The 24,751-nt window shown below is 46.1% G+C and overlaps 2 protein-coding genes and 1 pseudogene across 2 annotated transcripts; 2 read left to right on the top strand and 1 right to left on the bottom strand.

Annotated features, from left to right (window-relative positions):
* Positions 1 to 14: 14 nt before the first annotated feature.
* On the bottom strand, positions 15 to 14,074 carry LOC109777886 (receptor-like protein EIX2; annotated as a pseudogene).
* A 579-nt stretch (positions 14,075 to 14,653) lies between these two features.
* LOC120964200 (putative ripening-related protein 6) lies at positions 14,654 to 15,399 on the top strand. The gene has a single exon (XM_040388617.3). It carries the CDS (start codon positions 14,700 to 14,702, stop codon positions 15,099 to 15,101), a length of 402 nt encoding a protein of 133 aa, XP_040244551.1. The 5' UTR covers positions 14,654 to 14,699; the 3' UTR covers positions 15,102 to 15,399.
* Positions 15,400 to 19,337: 3,938 nt separating this feature from the next.
* LOC141023225 (uncharacterized) lies at positions 19,338 to 21,011 on the top strand. The gene has a single exon (XM_073499572.1). It carries the CDS (start codon positions 19,338 to 19,340, stop codon positions 21,009 to 21,011), a length of 1,674 nt encoding a protein of 557 aa, XP_073355673.1.
* Positions 21,012 to 24,751: the final 3,740 nt, after the last annotated feature.

Genomic DNA, 24,751 nt, shown 5'->3' on the forward strand with positions numbered 1-24,751 from the left:
TTGAAACACACACACCCGGAACAGGGGACTTGGTGCTGCCCCTGGCATTATTCATTACACATCAACTTTACATGCCCAATCCTTATTCTAAGGCACAATCCTCAAATACATATCTGTGAAAAATAGTAGTACAATACTATAAATCCCCACACCCTACATGGTAGAAAATGGAGAACCAGCGTGAGCTAGCGATCGTTCTCAGCTTCTGTGGTTTTTTTTCTAGTCCAGGAAGCCCATGTAACGGCCACTTGCACATAGACCCAATCACACAACCTGTCCCAGATGGAGTACCACTTAACTCGCCATTTCCTCTTGAACAAGAAGGCGCAAAAGACTACCCAGAGACCCATTACATATCCAGAACCCATAGCGATGAAAAACGATACCTCATCGTTTAAATCTTCATGGTGTTCTCGAGTAGCTGGGATTGGCTCGGTTTTTGAGCATTTCTGTAAGAGAGGAGGACCGCATAGGCCTGGGTTGCCAATATAAATACTAGTTGGATCCTCAAGTGTTTGCAGTTGATCTCCTGATGGTACATGTCCTGTCAGATTGTTATAGGACAGGTTCAAGCGACTTAATGATGTCAGAGCCGATAAGCTTGTAGGGATTTCGCCAGACAACTCATTGTGTGACAAGTCCAGCGACTCCACCTGTGCCAGGGCGCCAATATTCTCAGGAATGTTTCCACTAAAGCTGTTCCATGATAAATTCAGATTCTTCAATCCGACAAGAGTGCTGATTTCTTCGGGAATATCTCCAATAAGATTATTACAAGATAAATCAAGATTCACCATATATATGATCTCTCCTGTATATAATCTCTCTTGACCCTTTGTGACAACTGTGGAATTCTCGGTATAGCTGATCAAGGCATTAAGAGCAGTTGTTGATTGCCAATTTAAAGCATCATCGAAATCACCACCACCGCCGTCATCTCTTGTTATCATCCTCTTGCAGTTAACAATAGATTTGGGTATGCTTCCTGTTATGTTATTGTAGGCAAGGTCCAAATACTGAAGATTCACTAGCTTCGTAAGCTCCTCTGGAATGTTACCATAAAACATATTTGAACGCAGCCGTAAGAACGCCAAATATGGAATCTTCTCCCAAATCCATGTTGGCAAAGTCCCAAAGAAATGGTTCTGACCAAGATCAAGAAAGACGAGCTCCTTGCAGTATTGGAGAAAGGAAGGAAACTCACCAGAGAGGTTGTTGTTTCTCAAGCTTAGATTAAGATATTCATGCTTGTGTTGTTTGGTGTGGATGTATCATAGGAGCAGTTAGGAAATGGTCCAGTTAGCATATTATTGGAGATATCCAATAGACACAATGATCGAATTTTGCACAAAGAAGACGGAATGGTGCCAGAGATGGAGTTGTCAAATAGAATAAGTGCTTCTAGATTTGGTGCTCCAAAGTCTAATGGTAGTGGCCCGACGAAATTATTTCTACTAAGATCCAAGTTAGTCAAATTATTGGGAAGCTTAGGTATTGGGCCATTGAACTGGTTAGAACTGAGATCAATTGTAATTGCTCTCAGAAATTCCATTGTAGATGGCAAATGACCTCTAATTCTATTCTGTCACATATTCAGAGAAGTCAACGTGGAAGCCGTTATCCAAAACCATTCCGGCACTGTGTCAGATATGCCTGCGTTTGAGATGTCAAGAAGGTCTAGACGTGTTGGCCATCTAAGCCACGGTGGAAAATTAGTCCCGAGAATGCATGACCAAAGTCCAACATCTGTTAGGTTGGAAGGAGGAATCCATGTTGAATTCATCGCGAGGGCTATGGAGTTATTATTGAATAACAACATCTCCAAGCTTTGTAAACCTGATAAGTGACCTTCATGTATGAAACCATGTAGGTTATTGTAGCTCAGGTCCAATTTAGTTAGCTTTGTGAGCTCACCTATCCATAGTGGCACAACACCAGTGAGATTGTTACCAGCTAGATTAAGGTGGATCAGATTCCTTAAAGGTTCTAGTTTGGTTGGTAGGCTTCCTGTCAAATTGCTGAAAGGTAGATTCAAGTTTATCAATGTATCCCATGAACAACTAGGCAAGCGTTGGAAGAATTCTGTTATGGTTCCATTGATGTTGTTTCCATATACAATGAATTCTTCCAAGCTACACAGGCTCTTCAAGTTTGATGGTATCATGCCCACAAGGCTATTTTGTGATAAATCAAGCCATACTATGGAAGTCATATTACCAATTTCGTCCGGAAATGGGCCATAGAAACCATTCCGTGAGATATCTAGATATTTAAGTCTAGTCAAACCATGAAACCAGTTGGGTGTGATACGTGCATGGATGTAATTGGCAGAAAGGTCAAGTGTTTCAAGAGAAGTCAGATTTGTAAGCTGAAGTGGACCCGAGCTACTTCTAAGATCGCAAGTGCTAAGACATAGAACTTTTAGAGATGGAAGCATGTTCACCACCGGAAGCCAGTGAACAATTGTACTAAGGTTCGTGCAGCTCAGGTCCAGGTGCACAAGTGAAGATAACTGTGACAACCAGGTGATATCCGTGGAGTATGCACCCGTGTTAGTAAACCCAGGGTTGAGATTTAAGTATTGTAAGTTGGAGAGATTACCGAGCTGCGGTGGAATCCCATGTTGCAAGATTGAGTATATTTTTCTTAGCTTTTTTGTCGATAGTGGATCATATTAAAGTGTGTGCTCAATTTTTTTTCGAAAGGGGGGCTCCCCGGCCTCTGCATCAGAATGATGCATACGGCCACTTTTATAAAAAGTAAATAGGCTCAACAAGGTCTTGCAGTCTCAAAACAAGTAATAAAAGCTCACAAAGAGCCAAAAAAAGGCCAAAAAGCCACAACCGGCTGGCACAAAAAAGATAGGAAAACTAATTGCCTATCCTATTACATGACCGCCATCCAAACCGGTTGAAGATATCTCGTGCTACCATCTCCCACCGGATAGATCCAGTAACTAAACTCTCCATGGCCTCCGTCGGAGTGAATAGCGACCACAGACGGATCAACGCAGTGGCCCGGAAGATAACCTGCAAAAAATGAATATTTAATGTTCTGTTAAAGACCAAATCATTTCTGCAGTTCCAGACTGCCCACAATAAAGCACATACTCCTACGCGGATATGGCTCGCTGTTTCGAACTTTATCCCGTTAAGCCACGTTCCAAATAACGTGCTGACAGAGCTCGGAGGAGTAATGTTAAAAGCTATGGGCACCGTCCGCCATAGAACCTTAGCCAACGGGCAATCCAGAAACAGGTGCTGGATAGTTTCATCCCGATCGCAGAAGCTACACCTAGTAGGTCCTGTCCAGTTACGCTTTGCCAGATTGTCTTTAGTTAAGATAACTTGTTTATGCACAAACCACATAAACACTTTGATCTTCAACGGAGCCTTGACTTTCCAAACATATTTGGAACTAGGAATGGAGCTAGAATTGATAACATCAAGATACATTCATTTAACTGTAAACTCCTCAGTCCTAGTAAGCTTCCAGCGCAGCTTATCGGGCTGTTGAGACAGCTGAACCTCCATTAGTCTAGTCACTAAATGGAGCCACGCTTCCCAACGATTGCCGACTAGCGTCCTTCTGAATTGAATATTAAGGGGGGTGGACTGAAGTACTGTTGCAACGTAAGCATCACGTCGTTGAACAATACTATAAAGCGACGGGTATTGAAGCGCAAGGGGTGTCTCTCCTAGCCAAGTATCTTCCCAGAATCGCGTGCTAGCGCCATTTCCGACAATAAACTTTGTCCTATTGAAAAAGGCTGCTTTAACTCTCATGAGCCCTTTCCAAAAAGGCGAGTCCAGCAGCCTCGCTGTCACCTGTGACAATGATTTGGACTGAAGATACTTACTACGGAGAATCTGTGCCCATGTGGTCTCAGTCTCAAAAGATAACTTATACAGCCACTTACTGAGAAGACATCTGTTCTTGACTTCAAGATTTTCAATCCCAAGACCCCCTTGGTCTTTTGGTCGACAAATGATATCCCATTTGGCAAGTCCGTATTTTCTTTTTTAGCTCATCACTCTGCTAGAAGAAACGGGATCGATAGAAGTCCAGCCTTTTCCTTACTCCAACTGGAACCTCGAAGAACGACAAATGAAACATAGGCATACTCGTGAGAACCGAATTAATAAAAATTAATCGACCTCCGTATGACATGAGCTTGCCCTTCCAACAACTCAGTTTCTTCTCAAATCGATCCTCGATGCACTTCCATTCTCTGTTTGTGAGCTTACGATGGTGAATTGGTATACCTAAATACTTAAAAGGTAACGTCTCCAATTCGCACCCAAACAATTGCTTATAAGCCTCTTGTTCGTCATTGGCTCTTCCAAAACAGAACAATTCGCTTTCATGAAAGTTAATCTTTAACCCGGTCAATTGTTCAAATAAGCATAACACCAGATTCATATTTCTCGCTTTCGCCAAGTCATGCTCCATAAAGATGATCGTATCATCGGCGTACTGAAGGATAGAGACACCTCCATCCACTAGGTGAGGCACCAAACCACCCACCTGACCAGCCTCCTTAGCCCTTCCTATTAAAATTGCCAACATATCAACTACAATGTTGAACAAAATAGGAGACATCGGGTCACCTTGTCGCAGGCCCTTATGTGTCTGGAAATAATGACCTATGTCGTCATTCACCTTAATTCCAACACTCCCTTTTTGTGTGAAAGATTCTACCTGGCGTCGCAAGGCTTCATCAAAACCTTTCATGTGTAAGGCCTGTTGAAGGAAAGGCCATTTGACTTTGTCGTACGCCTTCTCGAAATCCACATTGAAAACCACTCCATCGAGAGTAATCTCTTTAAACACAGGGACCCGCCAACTTCCTCAATTCTCCTATTCCTATTGTCCAAAAAAAAATCAGTTTTTTCGTCTAGTTTATCTCTCTGTGCAGTAAAGAAAATACCTCAAGTTCCCTCAAAAAAAAAACCCCTCAAGTTCAGGCCAGGATGCAGAGGTCTTTCTTTTTATTTAGCTCAGCACTCTTTGACTAGTCCTCCCGATTTAATTGTGCAGAAATAATCAACCCCTCCCGATTTAATTGTGCAGAAAGAATCAACCAAAGCATCATTTCATTTGCGGTTGAGCGATTGCGATGTGCACGATGAACCAGGTATGCACTTTCCTTCACTGTAACCACTTGATGAAATGAAGTTTTAACTTGAGTAGTATGTCTAGTCAGGTCCAGCAAAGTTCGTGTGAATAAACTAAACAATTCAGTAGTGCTACTCTTATCGGACTAATTCTTCATTTCTTCAGTAGTGGCTCTGGCGTGAGCACAACCAATCAACCAGTATGTAATTTCCACATTCAAAAAAGAAATGCAATTTCCGTCCCATGTGCACAACCAATTTGATTCTGGACTTCAGGAACCTGCTATTGCAACAACAAATAATGCTACTATGGACTAACCTTTCCCCTTGAGTAGCGCGGATTCAAAATAATCTTTTATAAGGAACAATTAATTACTGTCATTTGTATTACTCTTTAAGAATAAAGATAATGAAAAAAGTAAAAAATAAACTTACACACACCTTTGCACTAAAATTGTACTTTTGTAGTATGCAAACAACAATCATATACTAGTGTAATTTTTGCGCATATTGAATAGTATGTATGTGTATACATTTACACTCACTAACATCCAAAAAATACCTACAAAAGAAAAAGTAAAACCAACCAATAAAGAAAAACAAATAACAAAAGAAGAAACACATAAAAACATAAAAACAGAAGAAAAAAATAAAGGGAAAGAGGGCTGGGATGGGTTGGGCGGTACAGATAATGGGCTTCAGCCCTGTAGCAATCAGTTAAAAAAACCAAACCAACTGATACAACAGCCTAGAAAAGAACAGCACGAATCTCAGAGCAAAAATCAATGGGCAAGAAATTGGCTGACCCAAATTCAAAATTCAGGCGACTTACATATAGCTAAAGTGGAAGAAATTAAACAATCCAATCGACATAACAAAATTCCTATCATGTAGTATTTCTTGTGTTGGGCACCGAATAAATTCTGGCTGTGAGTAATCCTAGTCCTACCTGAACGAACATAGTGCGTTTGCGTTCAGTACGCTTCCTTCTTCCTCTTCTGCCATTGTCATGCTAGGTTTCTGCAGTCTGTCTTTGCTGTGAGTGATGCAATTGCCAGATTCGTGTGCCCCGGGCGAAAGCCACAGAGCCATCTCTGGATTGGATGATGACGGTGTTTTGATGCCGTCTCTACCCCTTGAGACTTTGTTTTTAGAGCCACAGATCCGCTGTTGGTAGCTTGATGTCTGGGTTTGAGTGCTTGTTGGGTTGTTTGAGTGTAGGATGGTGGCGGTGGAAGTGATTTGTTGCAGTGACAATTCCCTGGTCATTCTGGTGCTAATGGTTGACCTATCACCTGGGGGCTTGTGGCAGCGGTGAGGTCTCGGAGTTCGGTGCCCTTTGATGATGCCTGAGGTTTGGTAGCCTTGCATAATGTTCTGGTTCTCTCTATTTGTGATGGTGGTCGTGGTATGGCCCAGACGAGATGTAGGACTGTCTCAGTGGAACATTGCCAGTCGGCACGATCTGGGACTCTCTCCATCTTGTCGTGGCCAGGCCGTGGGAAGCCCTTCGATGGTGGCTGCGACCCTCCTAGTTCTTCAAGGCGTCGAGTGATCACAAGGCAGCAGGTGACTTCTTCTCTACGTCTTCTCGGTGACGTATCTCCTTTCGACTGATGCAACAATACTAGTTCCCGCTCTTCTCGGTCTACCTATTGGTGATGAGGGCTAAGCTCTTGGTGTTGGCTGCTTGCCAAAGCTCATTTCAGGTTCTCCTTTGTTCTTCCTTGTACCATCTGGCGTGTGTGTCAAAAAAAAACTCAGTTTTCTCAGTCTAGTATGGATTGTGTCCTGGTTTATATAAAGAAGAAACAAATCGAATCAGCAAAATAAAATCCTCTCCTGATACCGATACTAATGTTTTTTTGGTTTGTGTGAAAACTTGTGGTTGTGCTCCCCTCTGAACAAACATAAGGGGGTTGCATTCAGAACTGAGGATGATCGATGAGATGTGCCAAAAAAGAGTCAATTACATCACAGGTGTCTGAACTTAACGAGGAAAGTCAGTTTGGTGCTAAAATTTATGGCATACATTGAACCGGTGACAAAACTTGGCTTGTGCGTTCATCTACGGTGCTAATCGCGTTTGTATACGCATAGAATGATGACGAGGCTCGCCAACATGGCGTGGGACCCAGTGTCAATGACTGGAAGGCACATGCAAGGGCGTGTGCCTCGGTTTTTTGTGAAACCCCCTGGAATTTTATTTTACTCACAAAAAGACACGCAATTTTTTTCTTGAAAAAACAAATGAAACGTTACTATGGCACTTGGGCCCCTCCAGTCAGGGCGGAAATTGGGACGCAAAATATTACTGCACACAGGATCGAACACACGACCTGTCCCTATCTGGCTGGCCAGGTCGGCCACCACACCAAGCGGTGCGGATCCAGGACCCAGGCGGGGGGGGGGGGGGGGGGGGGCTGGGCCCTGATGATGAATTACTTCGTTGACTGTAGCAAAGCGCGCACTGTAGCGACATTGTAGAGGAACTGTAGCAGCATGGGCCCTGGGCTTGGCCCAATGCTGGGTCCGCCCCTGACACCAAGTATCACTCCCGGTCCAAAGACGATTTGTATCCTTAATGGATGAATATAAACGTTTTTTTAGGCAATGGACTGAATATAAACGAACACGCACATAAGGCTTAAGTGTGCAGCAGTCACCGCTGCCCATTTGCAGATGTTAGTTTTTCTTCCTTTCCTAGAATTCTGTAAAAATATCTAAATTAATAATAATATTCATACAAATGTTCACCGCAACCCATCTCGTTTATGGTCGATGTAGGGGCTGTTGTGCCTAGTTAAACTGATATATGGTGTCGCCAGGTTTTTCGTCCTGCAGTGGGTAATCTCGATGGCGAGTGCTCACAGTGGGTTTCCCGACGATGCTCGAACCCGCTCCCTCCTCTCCTATCTCTTTCTCTGGACTGATGTATTTCCATTATGTCACAGTAATGGAAAGGGGTTATGCCCGGTTTAAAAAAATATTTGCAATTATAAAAATTGTTCTTATTTAAAAGAATGTTCATTTTATTCGAAAAACATTCACATGTTATCTAAAAACATATAACTGAAACAATATTTATGAATTATAATAAATGTCTTTAAGTATAAAATTATTATTAATGTATTCAAAATATATTCATTTATTTTTAGGCTATATTAATGTGTTCACCAGAAATATTCGTGTATTCTCTTTACGAGACATATTATTATTTATAATAATGTTCACGTAATTTAAAGAAAAATCTAAAATTAAAATAATAAATATGATTTTTGTTAGTATTTACGAACTAAAAAATATCATGTGAAAAATGGTCCGCGGCTGCTGCTGCCCATTTAAGCCCGATTTTCGTGCTCGTATATGGTAATTAAGTTTGTCTATCCCAGTTAGACATGAAGCCAAACTTGGAGGGCTGGCTAGCATGGACCGCATTTTAGGTTAAGGTCGCCGGTATGTGGCGTGCCTCCTCAGCATCATTTGCGTATATAAACGTGATTTGCATCGTAGATGCACATTGAAGACAAGTTTTGTCACCGGTTCAATGTATGCCGCAAGTTTTAGCACCAAACTGACTTTTCTCGCCAACTTCAGACACCTATGGTGTTATTGACTCGCCAAAAAATTTAGTTAGTCTGTCTGAAAAAAGTCTGAACCCAGTGCAGCCAGTGTAGCGCAGCAAGTGGAAACATCGAGCTTTGCTCTGTGTTTCTAACTTTCAAGCTACTACAAACATATACCTCAGGTCCAGGGATGCAGAAACTTCTTGCTCTCTAGTTCAGCACTCGAGTAGTCAAAAAAAAAATGTTACATCAACTCGCTGCTCATGATCAAACATCAGCCAAAAGGTGATATTTTTTTGGCGGGGAACATCATTGCAGATACTCATCACTTGAAATAGTTGACCAAACCTGCCGCTTTGGTCCAAAAGGTTGTGTTATTAAGGGGAAATTTCATATCACGTAGTATCTCGCCTTGATCAAGTCTGCAGGTGCAGGTATGATCCTACCTCCGCATATGAAGCTGAGATTCTAGCATGCATGGATTGCACTTGTGTATTCCATGACAGAGTAAGAGTAAATTGTTGCTGTCGAGGAATACAACTTAGGTCCTACTGCCGTATGAGGACCGTAATGTGTCTTTGTTTGATTAATACGGAGCAATATAGTACTTCATTTTGCAGCCAAAAAAATAACAAAAAGACTTGACTTCTGACTTACTGATGAGCACACCAACGACGACCTGGTTGTGATCGATGACTTGGAATTCCAATGCCCAGACATCAAGGCCGGGTTGTTTTCTGCGTTGATTCCTCCAGAGTGCCTTGCCGTATAGGAGAAGAAAAAAGATGCTATGCTGCAGCAAGTGAGTGAAAGCAATTAATGTGAAGGATGCACATCATCAATTTTTTTTTTCGGTAGTGGTAACTTGTAGTCCTTTCAAATTACATTTTCTAGGGGAAGTCCTTCCAAATTTTACTGATTCGTGCTACCTATGTGTCCTTTGGTTCAGGTCAGTACAGCAAATTTGGGCCTCATGTGACCCGTCCCCGAGTCATACATGAAGGTGTTCGTCTTTATTGGTCACATTGATTCAGGTTGGTTGTCTTCCTAGCACCTTTTCGGTACAACTAGTTCTCCCCACCCGCAAAAAAAAAAAAATAGACACAATTATTTTCGGAAAGAATATATTTACATGTTTCCAGCAAACTATATTTTTATTGAAAATATTGTCAAGTTCATATAATTAAATGAAAAATAAGTTGTTTAGGTCAACCCTTTAGTCTCATTGTGTCACAATAAATATTTTAATACCACGAGTGGGAAAAAAAGTTCAGATAGAAATATTTTATTTTCCCCTAAAAAATATATTTCATTGAGAAAAATGGTTAAGTTCTTGCAAATTAATTGCAAATAAGTTCTTTAGGTCAACCATTTGGAGTCCCATTGTGTCATAATAAATATTTTATTACCACAATGGATAAAAATGTTCACATAGAAATTTTTTATTTTCCCTAAAATTTTGAGAATATATACATTACTGAAAATAATTGTATTCACATATGGAAAATGTTCTACCCAATCTACGAAATGTTCATATATTTGCAAAGATATCTAACACATACTCCCTCCGTCCCATGTTGATTGTCTTTGAAATGGATATATCTAGATCTATATTATTGCTAGATATATACGTTTGATCGGATGCTGGAGGAAGAAGACTTCGGCACCCCAAGGATATGAATGTAATGTTATTTTCTGTTTAAGTGTTTGTAAGGACCTGTGATGCTTAATATATGGCTTCAAACCCTTTTGAAAAAGAAAAGAAATCGTCCATACGTTTTAGGAAAATATTTGTACAAGAGGGTTGTTGGTGGTTGGATGTTAGAAGTTGGGGTAGGCAAGTAGGCACAGCGAGATAGTGAATCTAATGGATGGCGCCTATATAAAGCTAGCCAGCCCACAACCCATCAGTATACTACACCCACGGCAAGTTTTTTTTTGAACCAAAGACCGTAGAACAATCGTTCTACGATAAATTTCATTCAAAAATAAGCAAAGTTCTGTACAACAAAGTAAAGAAAATACAACATCCCGCCATCTAACCAATACCAGCTCTAGGAAAGTCCATGAGAAATTAAGTTAGATTTGTTGGAAATATGCCCTAGAGGCAATAATAAATTGGTTATTATTATATTTCCTTGTTCATGATAATCGTTTATTGTCCATGCTAGAATTGTATTGATAGGAAACTCAGATACATGTGTGGATACATAGACAACACCATGTCCCTAGTAAGCCTCTAGTTGACTAGCTCGTTGATCAATAGATGGTTACGGTTTCCTGACCATGGACATTGGATGTCGTTGATAACAGGATCACATCATTAGGAGAATGATGTGATGGACAAGACCCAATCCTAAGCATAGCATAAAAGACCGTGTAGTTCGTTTGCTAGAGCTTTTCCAATGTCAAGTATCATTTCCTTAGACCATGAGATCGTGCAACTCCCGGATACTGTAGGAGTGCTTTGGGTGTACCAAACGTCACAACGTAACTGGGTGACTATAAAGGTTCACTACGGGTATCTCCGAAAGTGTCTGTTGGGTTGGCACGGATCGAGACTGGGATTTGTCACTCCGTATGACGGAGAGGTATCTCTGGGCCCACTCGGTAATGCATCATCATAATAAGCTCAATGTGACTAAGGAGTTAGCCACGGGATCATGCATTACGGTACGAGTAAAGTGACTTGCCGGTAACGAGATTGAACAAGGTATTGGGATACCGACGATCGAATCTCGGGCAAGTAACATACCGATTGACAAAGGGAATTGTATACGGGATTGATTGAATCCTCGACATCGTGGTTCATCCGATGAGATCATCGTGGAACATGTGGGAGCTAACATGGGTATCTAGATCCCGCTGTTGGTTATTGACCGGAGAGGCGTCTCGGTCATGTCTGCATGTCTCCCGAACCCGTAGGGTCTACACACTTAAGGTTCGGTGACGCTAGGGTTGTAGAGATATTAGTATGCGGAAACCCAAAAGTTGTTCGGAGTCCCGGATGAGATCCCGGACGTCACGAGGAGTTCCGGAGTGGTCCGGAGGTGAAGAATTATATATAGGAAGTCAAGTTTCGGCCACCGGGAAAGTTTCGGGGGTCACCTGTATTGTACCGGGACCACCGGAAGGGTCCCGGGGGTCCACCGGGTGGGGCCACCTATCCGGGAGGGCCCCATGGGCTGAAGTGGGAAGGGAACCAGCCCTTAGTGGGCTGGGGCGCCCCCCATGGGCCTCCCCCCTGCGCCTAGGGTTGGAAACCCTAGGGTGGGGGGGGGGGCCCACTTGCCTTGGGGGGGTAAGTTTCCCCCTGGCCGCCGCCCCCCCCTTGCAGATGGGATCCAGGCCGGCGCCCCCCTCCCAGGGGGCCTATATATAGTGGGGGAAGGGAGGGCAGCAGGATGACAGCCCGTGGCGCCTCCCTCTCCCCCTGCAACACCTCTCCCTCTCGCAGAAGCTTGGCGAAGCCCTGCCGAGACCCCGCTACTTCCACCACCACGCCGTCGTGCTGCTGGATCTCCATCAACCTCTCCTTCCCCCTTGCTGGATCAAGAAGGAGGAGACGTCGCTGCTCCGTACGTGTGTTGAACGTGGAGGTGCCGTCCGTTCGACACTCGGTCATCGGTGATTTGGATCACGACGAGTACGACTCCATCAACCCCGTTCATTGGAACGCTTCCGCTCGAGATCTACAAGGGTATGTAGATGCACTCCTTTCCCCTCGTTGCTAGTATACTCCATAGATGGATCTTGGTGATGCGTAGAAATTTTTTAAATTCTGCTACGATCCCCAACAAGATTATCTGTAATCCATCCTCTGAAAGCCTCTCTGTGTTTCTCTTTGGTTCTGAGAAGTAACAACTTGAGATCATCTCTGAGAAGATTTCTCCATGCTTGAACTGATGGATTTTGAGCTTTGAAAATTTTAGAGTTTCTCTGCATCCAAATGTGCTAGCAACCCATGGTGCTGATGCTCATTGCGAACTGCTTGGGTAAATGGATTAATAACAAATTTATTTCATCGAAACACATTGATGCCTCTGACTTTGGAAGGCACAATTGAATCCCAGCATTGCAGAGCAAAAGGGCAGTCCCAGAGGAGATGAAGGCTGGTTTCCTCACAAGAACAGTTACAAAGTTCACAATTGTAGCTTGGCAAATGGAAATGCTTTCTAGAGAGAAGATTTCTGACATTTACTCTGTCATGCAATAGCAGCCATAGAAAAATCTTATATCTTAACATAGCAGCACTTTTCCAAATACTCTTAAACAGTGGAGGGCTACCTCTTTTCCTTGCAAATGACCATACATTTGGATAGCAGAGAATCCATCATTCTGCTTGTTCCATGGGAAGCACCATTTGTCTAGTGAATTATTCAGATGGGTAGCTTGCAAGATGGCTGAGAGTTCTTGAAATTGCTGGTGTGCTTGAATGGATAGTGGAGTAAAAAAATGTTCAGATACCTCCTCCAAGCCTTTGATTTTCTGAACTGAAATTTGCTCATGTCTGCTGAAAGAGAACAGCCGTGGGAATCTGTCTTTCAATATGCCCTGATTCCAGTTGTCAATCCAAAATCTAACAGTGTTCCCAGATCCTAGCTTGGGGACAGCAGCCTGTCTAAACTCAGGCACTAACTTTAGAATACTTTTCCACCAAAAAGATCCTTGTGGGTTAGTGGAAAGCATTCTGTCTGGATAATAAGCCTGCCAAATCAATTTGACCCAAGGAATATCCTGTTGATTTAAGAATTTATGGACATGTTTCACAAGTAAACATTTGTTGTGACTGGCAATATCCAAAACTCCAAGACCTCCTTTTTCTTTGGGCTGGCAAACTTTGTCCCAAGCAATCAAGGCAGTGCCTCTGTCTTCCATTCCATATTTCCTCCAAAAGAAATGCTTGAGATATTTTTTAATCTGCTCCATGACACCAGAGGGCAGTGCTAGTGTACACATGAAGAAAATGGGCAAGTTGTAAAACACAGACTTAACCAGGACTAGCTTGTCCCCATATGATAAGAGGGAGGAACAACCAGCAAGCCTTCTTTCAATTCTTTGCATAATGGGCATAAAATCCTCAATCTTTGGTTTGGAGAGACAGAGAGTTAAACCCAAATATGTGAAGAGGAGAGAGCCAACTTTGCAACCCATAATGTTAGCCAATTCCAGCATTCTATCATTTGTAGTGTTGATAGGAACAATTACTGATTTTTCATAATTAACCCTCAGGCCAGTGAATGTGCTGAAGTACATGAGCAAGTTTTTGAGCTGGTGTAATTGAGCAGCACTAGCATGCATGACAAGGACTGTATCATCTGCATACTGAATTATAGGAAAATCCTGATCAATATTAGCATGCAGAGGAGCAGAGATCAGATCATTCTTCATTGCTTCATTAAGAATTGTTTGGAGCAGATCAACAGCTATGACAAACAGTAAAGGTGAGAGAGGATCACCTTGTCTGACCCCTCTTTTACAGAGGAACTGTTTTCCAGGTACACCATTTAGCAGCACTAAAGATAGCCCAGAAGAGAAAATCATATCCATCCACATAATGCACCTAGGTCCAAAGCCCCTAGCAATGAGAAGTTTCTTGATAGCTTCATGCTCAATCATATCAAAAGCTTTCTCAAAGTCCAATTTCAGAATAATTAAATCATGTCCTGATTGATGACATTGGTGAATGAATTCATATGACCAGGCCAAACAATTCTGAATTGATCTCTTCTTAAGAAATCCATATTGATTCTGATGAACCAACTGTAGGATGACAGTCTGCAGTCTATTAGCCAGAAGTTTTGTGATGATTTTGATGGAGCAGTTGAGCAAAGAGATTGGTCTGAAATCATTAGCATGCACAGGAGCTTCCTTTTTTGGCAACAGAGTAATAAAAGAAGAGTTGATGCTTTGCAAGTTTAAATTGCCATTATAAAAATCTTCAATCAGCTTGTAGAAATCACCCACGGCAAGTGAATTGAAAGGCCAGCAAATAAGCATAGGCAGAAGCTTAGCAATGGCCATCACCAAGCTTGCGGTCGTTGCCATGCTTGTGATACTACTGCATGTGTCCATGTTATGCGCCGTGGCACAGCACCACGGCGTGATGACGCTGAACGGGTTCGAGAAAGGCCAGGAAGGCGGGGTGCCGTCGGAGTGCGACGGCAAGTACCACAGCAACAAGGAAATGATCGTGGCGCTGTCCACCCGCTGGTACGGGGGCGGCCGCCGGTGCCTGAAGATGATCCGCATCACCAGCGAGCAGAACGGGCGCGCCGCGCAGGCCAAGGTGGTGGACAAGTGCGACTCCAGCAACGGATGCAAGGACAGCATCGTGGACGCCTCCGCCGCCTTGTGGAAGGCGCTCGGCCTCAACACCGACATCGGCGAGGTCCCCGTCACCTGGACTGACACCTGAAACTATGCATCGATCCACCGGTAAGCAGCGGCGGGCGACCGCAAAGACGGCAGTGCTAATCGGTGCAGTCATGTCGAGTACGTATATACGCATATGGCAGAATAAACTACCCGTATGGATAGCAGTGCGGGTTTACGGAGTAAGTATCTTGTAATTTAACTAGTCGGTGTTTTCTGTTGTGCAATAACCCGACCTAGGCTATGCTGGAGTATTGTACTACTCTCGTACTGTATTACGGAAGAAGAAATGCTAGCTCTTCAGCAGTCTTCACTAAATATCTCTATCTGAGTTCATCTTTTGTGCTTGTGTACATTTTCTAGATCGTCCACTGGTGTAGAATCGTCCTATGCGAACGGTTAAAAACCCTTTTCCTGACACAGTTTTGAACCGCTGCATTGTGAAGGTGTGCGATAGGAAGGTTCATCGCTCACGACATGGATTAATAGTTTGCGATAGCTCCTTTGATCACGTCTGTGATTGGGATTTCGGAGAGCTATCACAAACAATTAGGCAGAAGAGGTCGTGTGAGATAGGGTGATCTATCACATACGCCTTTCCTGCTGAAAACGTTTTGTGGCCTGGCAGTATATCATAAACGTTTTTCTAGGAGGACACTGTTTGTGGTGATTCATTGATCCCAAATGCTCATTTTGTAGCAATTGTGTGTTGCTAGTGGTCATCGCCCACTGTACTTAATATGTAACTGTGTGCAATGCAATGACCCAATTAACATGTTTATTAGCCTATTATTATTAATCCTTCTAACAGGCAAATCCACATTTTATATCGAACAAATGTTCACCATGATTTCTTATCGGAGACACGATATATTTCATATCCATGTACTAGCCGCTAGGATTTTATAATTGACATCACGGTACATTATATAACTAGCTAGTTCACCATAACAAAATACACTACATAGCTAGTTCACCTTAGCCAGGTGCTCCTCCAGGATTTGGGGGCCAGCGCGCATGACAATCATGGCGACCTCATTCGGCCGTGCGGCCACAATCTGCTTCTACGCGGCCAAATGATTCTTGGGCTCCCGGCCATGCAGCGTGGACCATATTGACGTCTGGCGAGGGTTTGGAGGATCGGTTGATGATTTAGATGACATGTGTCACACCGGCAGTTAGACCATGTAGGATGGAGAAGGAGAAGGAGAAGGAGGAGGATGACGAGGAATGAATTACCTGACTAGATCAACGAGGCAAGCATGGAGAGGGGCTTTGCTGGCAAGGAGGTCCCGCATCAAGAAGGGTATGAGCTTGAAAAGGGGGAAGGAAACGTGTGAAATGTGGCTTTTGGTTGGAGAGAAAAAGGGGAAAAGGTAGATGTTGGCACGGCTCACGAAACATTTCTTCTGAACAATGTGTCATGAGACACAATTTCTTCTGAACAATTATGTGTGAAAGCTTCTCATCGCAAACGATTCTCATTCTTTGCCCGTGTGCGATGATTTAGAACATACAAATTTTGGCATGAATTTTCCTAGTTATAGTGATCATCCACATCATCACATAATTTAATGATAGTTGCTAATTTGAGTAAACAAAAGAGTCAACAAGATGGCTCATACTTACTTCATCAAGCAAGTTAACTAATTAAACAAAGTTACAAGAACTAAACATAGCTCTAAGAAAAGACATGCGCTCTACCAAAGACTACCAGTACATATAATTTAACAAAGCCACCGGCGCACCATCCTGTGCATCGCAGTTGACCGATGAGATGTTGATGACTTGTCCGGACATCATGTCTGAGGGGGAACACTCCGTGTCCCCTAGGCTGAGCTCGTTGTTGTCGTCATAATCATCGAGCACTACATCGTCGTAATGCTCGAAGTGGTGGCGGCGCCAGAGCTTGCGCTGGTACTCCACCGTTGAATACTCGATAGACCACCGCATCTCTTTCTCCGCCTGACGCCCTGACCAATGCCCTGAGGATGCTGCTGCTTTTGTTATGAAAAGCCCTACCTTCACATGTTCTTCAGATGGATGGATGAATTGCACCTGTCTAGCAGAGTTAGTCCAGCTAGTTTAGACTCATACGTGCCGGTTAGGGCAACTCTAATTCATCCTCAACCATTACAAGCAATGCAGACTTTCACCCGGATCCGATCCAATCCGATCATAGGAGAAGCTGCCTGTTTTAATTGTTCCTATTTGTTCAAAGTAATCCTAACTGACTCTGCTCAAGGGCAGGCAAAACCAACACACAATAGTCTGAACTCTCAACCCTACTTGCTTCTCTGCTGCTCCACAGTGCACTAGTTCCTTGTACCATGTAAGAACTTGTGCAGCTTTTCATAGCTGGCAGCCTCAAGTCTGAAGCCAGCTCTGTTGCAGTTTGTTATCGATAGATAATTACTACTACTCGGTCCAACAATATAAGACGTTTTTGCAAACTATGTCAGCTTGCAAAAACGTCTTATATTATGGGATGGAGGGAGTACAAGGCAAGAAGATATTTACAAACCAATCTCTTCCCCGAAACCCAACTATAAGTAAATACATAAATATCTTGACAAAAATGCAGCACTCTGCTGGTGAAAAACAAATAGTACTGTTTCTTTGGAGCAGGTGAGCAATTCAGTCTGCTGCATCAGTGACGGCTAAAATGCCGTGATTAACTATTCAAACTATATATTCCGCATCGTGGACGGGCAACAGATGCAGTGCTCATGCATGAATGCAATGTAATTAAACATAATATATCCTAGAGTTTATGATATGATGCTAAAGCTCATAGGCCAGCAGCTTTTTATTCTAGCGACCATCAGAACAGAAAACTCCGTGCACACTGCAATGAATCCCTTTTGAAACAATCTATCCATCCTGGAAAACAAGTGCAGCTTGTTGTTAGCTTGGTTGCAGTTTGTCTCTGAACTTAAACCTGTTAGTTAATCCATAAATCTCACAAGGCAATAATTCCTTACTAATATTTGTTGCAATCATCATACCATAAAATTAAGTCTGAGCCCTGCACACTGCTTAAACTTAAAAGCAACCTAAAAGGGCCATCTTTGTTTGCTATGCCGCAATCTGGAAAGCCAAAAGAAGAAGCTGAAAATCAAACTGTTTCCTGAGTTCTGAAGCCTTTTTTTTACTGAAACTCAAACCGAACTGTTCCCTTAATTCAGAAGGCTGTTACTGCATCTGTACTGTAGTGATGCACATAATAAAGTAGGAGTAGTACTTAACCCACCCAAGCTATGAATGAAATCAGTCACCATATCTATTATCATGAGATGGAAGGCATGAACCACTCCGGTGGCGGCCAGCTCCGGTGCCGCCCAAGGCCCTCCACCTTCTCCAGGCTGCCATCCTTGAGGCTGAACGCCCGGACGGCATTGTAGTAGTGGCCGCAGGCATCCTTGTATGCGCACGGATCATCCTCGGTGTAGTAGACGCAGCCGGCATGTCAGCGCACGACCTGCCCTGACAGCCAAGACCTAGGGGGCTGCCACGGCAGCGAGCCATGTCACCAACGACGGCCTGGCGGCAAGGCGAATCAGCAGCAGGCCCAAGAGGATAGCGCAGCCCAACAGGAGATTCATCGGGCCGGAATGGGACCGCTGAGCCCATGTCGCACCGGCGCCTACTTACCCCTCACGCGCAAAGGAAGAAACGAACGGCGGCTCTCCCCTCCTCTGCTTTCCCCACCTACCTTCCTTCTTTCCCAAGAACAACGAGAAGCTGAGTGTAATTCGAATTGAGCCTTGTAGCTGTAATAGATCGACCTGGTACCTAACATCCTGGTATCAGAGACCTCACACCACCTGATCCGCTGCAAATCCACCCTGGAAACCCGTCCCCGCGTCCACGCGCGGCAGGTCCTTCTCGCCGCCATGGATCCGGCGCTCAAGGAATATCTCGACAAGCTTCACCAAGATGTGAAGAACGACTCCGCCACCGTCCTCAAGCAGCTCCAGGCGCAGACGTCCCAGATCTAGAGGCCCGCTTCACCAAGCTGGAGACCACGGTCGCCTCGCTTCAAGCGGCCACGCCGCACTCGTCGAGTGGAGCGGCGCCCCTGCTTCCAACTCCGCCGCCGCTCTCCGCCGCGCGAGGAAGCCTCCACGGGCCCAGTGGCCACGGCGATGTCAATCTTACCGGGGGGCAGCCACCGGTGACCTTGGAGTCACCGGGGGTACTCCCGGTCACGGGTACGCCTTCCCTTCCACTCGTTCCCTCCTATCCACCTCCCCTGTCGTCCTCTGTTCTCGCCACCATGGGACAGCCACCACCGCCCGTGAATTTTCCTTTATTCACCGGCGAGAACCCACAACTCTGGAAAACTCTCTGCGAGCAGTATTTCCAGATGTTTTCAATTCCAGACTCCTATCGCGTACCAATGGAAACTCTCAATTTCTCCGGTCCGGCAGGGATCTGGCTGCAATCCGTTCAGAAAAAATTAGTTGGCCTGGACTGGGAGGCCTTTGCCTCTCTTCTCTGTACACGTTTCGGGCGTGATAAACACCAGATGCTTATCCGTCAGTTCTACGCCATTAAACAAACCACCTTTGTTGCTGATTTTATCGAGCGATTTGAATCTCTGATGAATCATTTGATTTCATACTCGGAATCTACTCACCTTTATTTTTTCCTAACACGTTTTGTTGAGGGACTGCGACCGGACATCTGTGCCGTGGTGCTCATACAGCGCCCACCAGACCTGGACACGGCGTGCTCTCTGGCCCTACTTCAGGAGGAAGTGGCCGACGGAGAGCCATGCTACGGGCGTTTTCCGCATGTTAACCGCGGCCAAGGCCAAGCTTCCAGGACGGCGTCACCACCATTCCTTGGGCGACCTGCCACGCCTACAGCCAATTCTGAAGATAGGCGCGGTACTGACGCCGCCCGAGCTACATCCGAAGTCAGCAAAGTGGCCGCACTCTGCGCATTCCGGCGCGCTAAGGGGCTTTGTTTCAAGTGCGGCGAGAAATGGGGCAAAGACCATGTGTGTCCGCCTACAGTTCAGATGCACATTGTAGATGAACTGCTCGCTATGTTCAGTATCGACGAAGCCTCATCAGAATCACCACCAGACTCGCCAATCTCTGACGAAGAAAATTTATGCACTCTGTCCTGGCAAGCTGAAGACGGTACATCAGCCCCTGGTGTTCTGCAGCTCCAGGCCTGGGTACAAGGGCATGAAGTTCTGCTCCTGGTTGATTCGGGCAGTTCCACCTCTTTTGTGGACAGCTCTTTCGCGTCCAAGCTCTCGGGTACCACTCTGTTGGCACGGCCGTGCCGTGTGCGCGTTGCCGATGGCGCCACTATTCCCTGCACTCACTATATCCCTGACTGCTCCTGGATCGCGCATGAGCACGAGTTCAAGATTGATTTCAAGCTTATCAAGCTCGGTTCATATGACGCAATATTGGGGATGGATTCGTTACGCAAGCACAACCCTATGAATATTGACTGGATCGAGCAACACCTGACAGTCACAACACCAAGCGGCCAACTAAAGATGTCAGCGGTTTCATCTGATCAGACACAATGTTCCTTGATCTCTGCCCTTGAACTGCTCAAAGCTTGCAAACAAGGCTCTGTCGCTCATGTTATTCACCTCAATTCTCTGGATGGGAGCAGCACAACTGACGCACCAATCCCAACTGAGGTCCTGCGCCTGCTAGAACAATTCACGGATGTCTTTGAAGACCCACGCAGCCTCCCACCACGACGCGAGTGCGACCACAGGATCCCTCTGATGGCGGGGGCTCAACCAGTCAACTTACGGCCGTACAGATACAAACCGGAACTCAAAACAGAGATCGAGCGACAAGTTCAAGAACTCCTCGACGCCGGCGTGATCCAAAAAAGTTCAAGTCCTTTTTCCTCACCAGCCTTGCTCGTCAAGAAAAAAGACGGCTCCTGGCGCCTCTGCGTGGATTACTGACGCCTCAATTCTATGACAGTAGTCAGCAAGTACCCAGTGCCTATCATTGATGAGCTCTTGGACGAGCTTTCGGGCGCCAAGTGGTTCTCTAAACTCGATCTGCCCGCCGGTTTCCATCAGATACGCATGGCAGAAGGAGAAGAATACAAGACGGCTTTCCAGACTCACTCAGGGCATTGGGAATTTCGTGTCATGCCGTTCGGTGTTGCTGGAGGACCGTCGACCTTCAATGGTGCCATCCACACCACCCTCCGTCCGGTGAACGGCGTCTGCGTCATCTCTTTCTTCGACGACATCCTCATATTCAGCAAGACTTTGACAGATCACATACAACACCTCAGGCAAGTTTTGCAACTACTTCGAGACGATCACTGGCAAGTAAAGCAGTCCAAGTGTTCGTTTGCCCAAAACCAGATTGCATACCTCGGCCATGTCATTAATGAGCACGGTGTTTCTACCGATCCCGGAAAAATTCTGACAGTTCAGGAATGGCCGACCCCCACCTGCGTTAAGGAGGTGCGTGGGTTTCTCGGCCTCGCTGGCTATTATCACAAGTTCGTCCAACATTTTGGAATCATTGCCCGACCGCTTTTCAAACTCCTCAAAAAGCACCAGCAGTTTGTTTGGACAAGTGACACACAACAAGCTTTTGATACTCTGAAACTGAAACTAGTCTCAGCACCAGTCTTACAATTGCCTGATTTTACCAAGAAATTCACCATTGACACGGACGCGTGTGCCTATGGAGTGGGAGCAGTTCTCCAACAAGAAGGGCACCCCATTGCTTACATGAGCAAGCCTCTGGGCCCCAAGAACAGAGGCCTGTCCACTTACGAGAAAGAATGCATGGCAATTCTGATGGCAATTGAACAGTGGCGTCCTTACCTCCAGACGGGCGAGTTCGTTATCCGCACGGATCAACGCAACCTCGTACACCTAGACGATCAACACTTGTCCACTCCCTGGCAACAAAAGGCGTTCACCAAACTGCTTGGGCTCAGATACAAGATCTGCTACCGACCGGGGGCGACAAACTCAGCAACTGATGCGTTGTCGCGTCGCACACCGGACGCCTCCATCACAGCCATTTCAGTTTGCAAGCCTGCCTGGCTGGACGATATTGTGGCCAGCTACAAGACAAACACTCAAGTGCAGCATATCATCAGTGATCTGGACAGGCGACCAGATCCCAAGAAGCGCTTTCAGATGCGCGATGGGCTGATATACTTTAGGGACAGAATCTGGCTTGGGGGCTCTCCTTCTCTGCAACAGCGAATGCTCCGTGCCTTCCATGACAGTACAATGGGAGGCCACTCTGGCGTGCCCATGACCTACAGACGCCTCCGCCGGCTATTCGCCTGGCCCAAAATGAAAGAGCATATCAAACAATACGTGCAATCGTGCTCTGTTTGCCAGCAAGCCAAGCCGGAGCGTGTTCGCTACCCCGGCCTGCTTGAACCTCTTCCAGTCCCAGATGGTGCGTGGAAGGTGGTCACCATGGACTTCATTGACGGCCTACCCTCTTCGGGCAAGTTCAACTGCATTCTTGTTGTGGTCGACAAGTTTACTCGCTACGGCCACTTCCTAGCTCTCAGCCACCCGTTCACGGCAGCTAAAGTGGCTCATTCTTACCTGGAGAACATCTACAAGCTGCACGGCCTTCCTGAAGCGATAGTCTCTGACAGAGACCCTGTGTTCCCCAGCAGCTTTTGGCGTGAGCTGTTCAAGACTATTGGCACCGAGCTCAACATGAGCACACCATATCACCCGCAAACAGACGGGCAAACAGAGCGCGTTAATCAGTGCCTGGAGATTTACCTCAGATGCTTCACCCACGCCAACCCGAACAAGTGGCACCGCTACTTGGCTCTTGCAGAATTTTGGTATAACTCCAGTTTTCACTCTGCTCTCAATACTTCACCTTTTGCAGCCCTCTATGGACATGAGCCACGACATTGGGGAATCGAGGCCGCCTCCACTTGCAAGCTGCCGCAGCTCAAAGAATGGCTCGAAGAGCGCAAGCACATGCAACAAGTCCTAGCGAAGCACCTGCATCGGGCACGTAATATCATGAAGAGCCAAGCTGACAAGAAACGCTCCGATCGCTCCTTCGTCGTCGGGGACTCTGTCTTCGTCAAGCTGCAACCATATGTGCAGACAACGGTCGCCCGCCGCTCCAACCACAAGCTCTCCTTCCGCTACTTCGGGCCCTACAAGATCGTCCGCATGGTCAACCCCGTCGCATACGAGCTCGAGCTGCCAACGGCGCCAAGGTGCACCCCGTCTTCCACGTGTCGTAGCTACGCCGAGCCTTGTCCCCTGCTACTCCGATCGAGACGACGCTGCCAACCCCAACTGAAGATCCTCTGACTCCAGTCGAGATCATCAACACAAGATGGCGCCACACCCCGCAAGGGCGACGCGAACAAGTGCTCGTGCGCTGGTTTGATCCCTCCGTCCTCGACGCCACCTGGGAAGACGCCAAGACGATGCAAGACCGCTATCCCTCTCTACTGGCTTGGGGTCAAGCCAGCTCTCAAGGAGGAAGGGATGTCAGCGCACGACCTGCCCTGACAGCCAAGACCCAGGGGGCTGCCACGGCAGCGAGCCATGTCACCAACGACGGCCTGGCGGCAAGGCGAATCAGCAGCAGGCCCAAGAGGATAGCGCAGCCCAACAGGAGATTCATCGGGCCGGAATGGGACCGCTGAGCCCATGTCGCACCGGCGCCTACTTACCCCTCACGCGCAAAGGAAGACGCATCCAGAAGGATCATAACGAACAGCGGCTCTCCCCTCCTCTGCTTTCCCCACCTACCTTCCGTCTTTCCCAAGAACAACGAGAAGCTGAGTGTAATTCGAATTGAGCCTTGTAGCTGTAATAGATCGACCTGGTACCTAACACGGCAGTGGCAGAGCTAGCAGAAGATCTCAGGGGGGCCAAACAAGAAATACACATCTTTGGGGGGGGGCAAATTGCTAAACTCTCCTTAATTTAACCCTCCAAAAAAATTCCTTCAGTAATTAGGCCAGGGCTGGGGGTGCAGTGGCCACCCCAGGACTGCATGTAGCTCCGCCACTGGCAGCCAGGCCAGAGCTCTGGGTGCTTCCTCGTGGACACGCAGAGGGAACCCTTCGCCCTAACAAACAGAGTGGCTTCGGCCGATGTCGTCCGTCTCCTTCCACCCTTCCTTGCCCGCGTTGAGGACCTGCACCATGAAGTAGTAGGTCCGTGTACCCCAGCGCTCCTTGAACTCCATGAGCACGACCATCAGCCGCCCGCCTGGTGCCGCTACCAAGTACTTGCGGTGGTGCGGGTGGGCCGGCAACTGCAGGTTTGGCGCGATGCCCACCGCACTTGTGAACACGCCGGGTGCATCGGCATCACAATCTTCCCACGCCTCCACTTCGCCGGAGTATGTGATTGAGTAAACCTGCCCTTGTGGTAGACTGTTGACGTATAATGTGTTGCCTAGTCTCTTCCATCAGATCGGTCTTTTGGTTGCATTGGCTAGAGCGTGCACTTCTACATGGTATCGGAGCCAAGAGGTCTTGAGTTCAAGACCCTGCTGGCGCAATTAAATTGCAGCCCACTTTCGGTCCACGTTTAGGCCTGAGGGAGCCACACGTGAGGGAGAGTGTTGACGTATAATGTGCTGCCTAGTCTCTTCCATCAGATCGGTCTTTTGGTTGCATTGGCTACAGCGTGCACTTCTACAGGCATCCTCGACGCCGTTGTGC

Source organism: Aegilops tauschii, chromosome 5 (genome assembly GCF_002575655.3).
Source record: "Aegilops tauschii subsp. strangulata cultivar AL8/78 chromosome 5, Aet v6.0, whole genome shotgun sequence".
NCBI classification, from domain to species: domain Eukaryota; kingdom Viridiplantae; phylum Streptophyta; class Magnoliopsida; order Poales; family Poaceae; genus Aegilops; species Aegilops tauschii.

Excerpts from the sequence above, each read along its gene's own strand:
- LOC141023225 (XM_073499572.1), top strand. The coding sequence starts at position 19,338 with ATGGGACAGCCACCACCGCCCGTGAATTTTCCTTTATTCACCGGCGAG.
- LOC120964200 (XM_040388617.3), top strand. The coding sequence starts at position 14,700 with ATGGCCATCACCAAGCTTGCGGTCGTTGCCATGCTTGTGATACTACTG.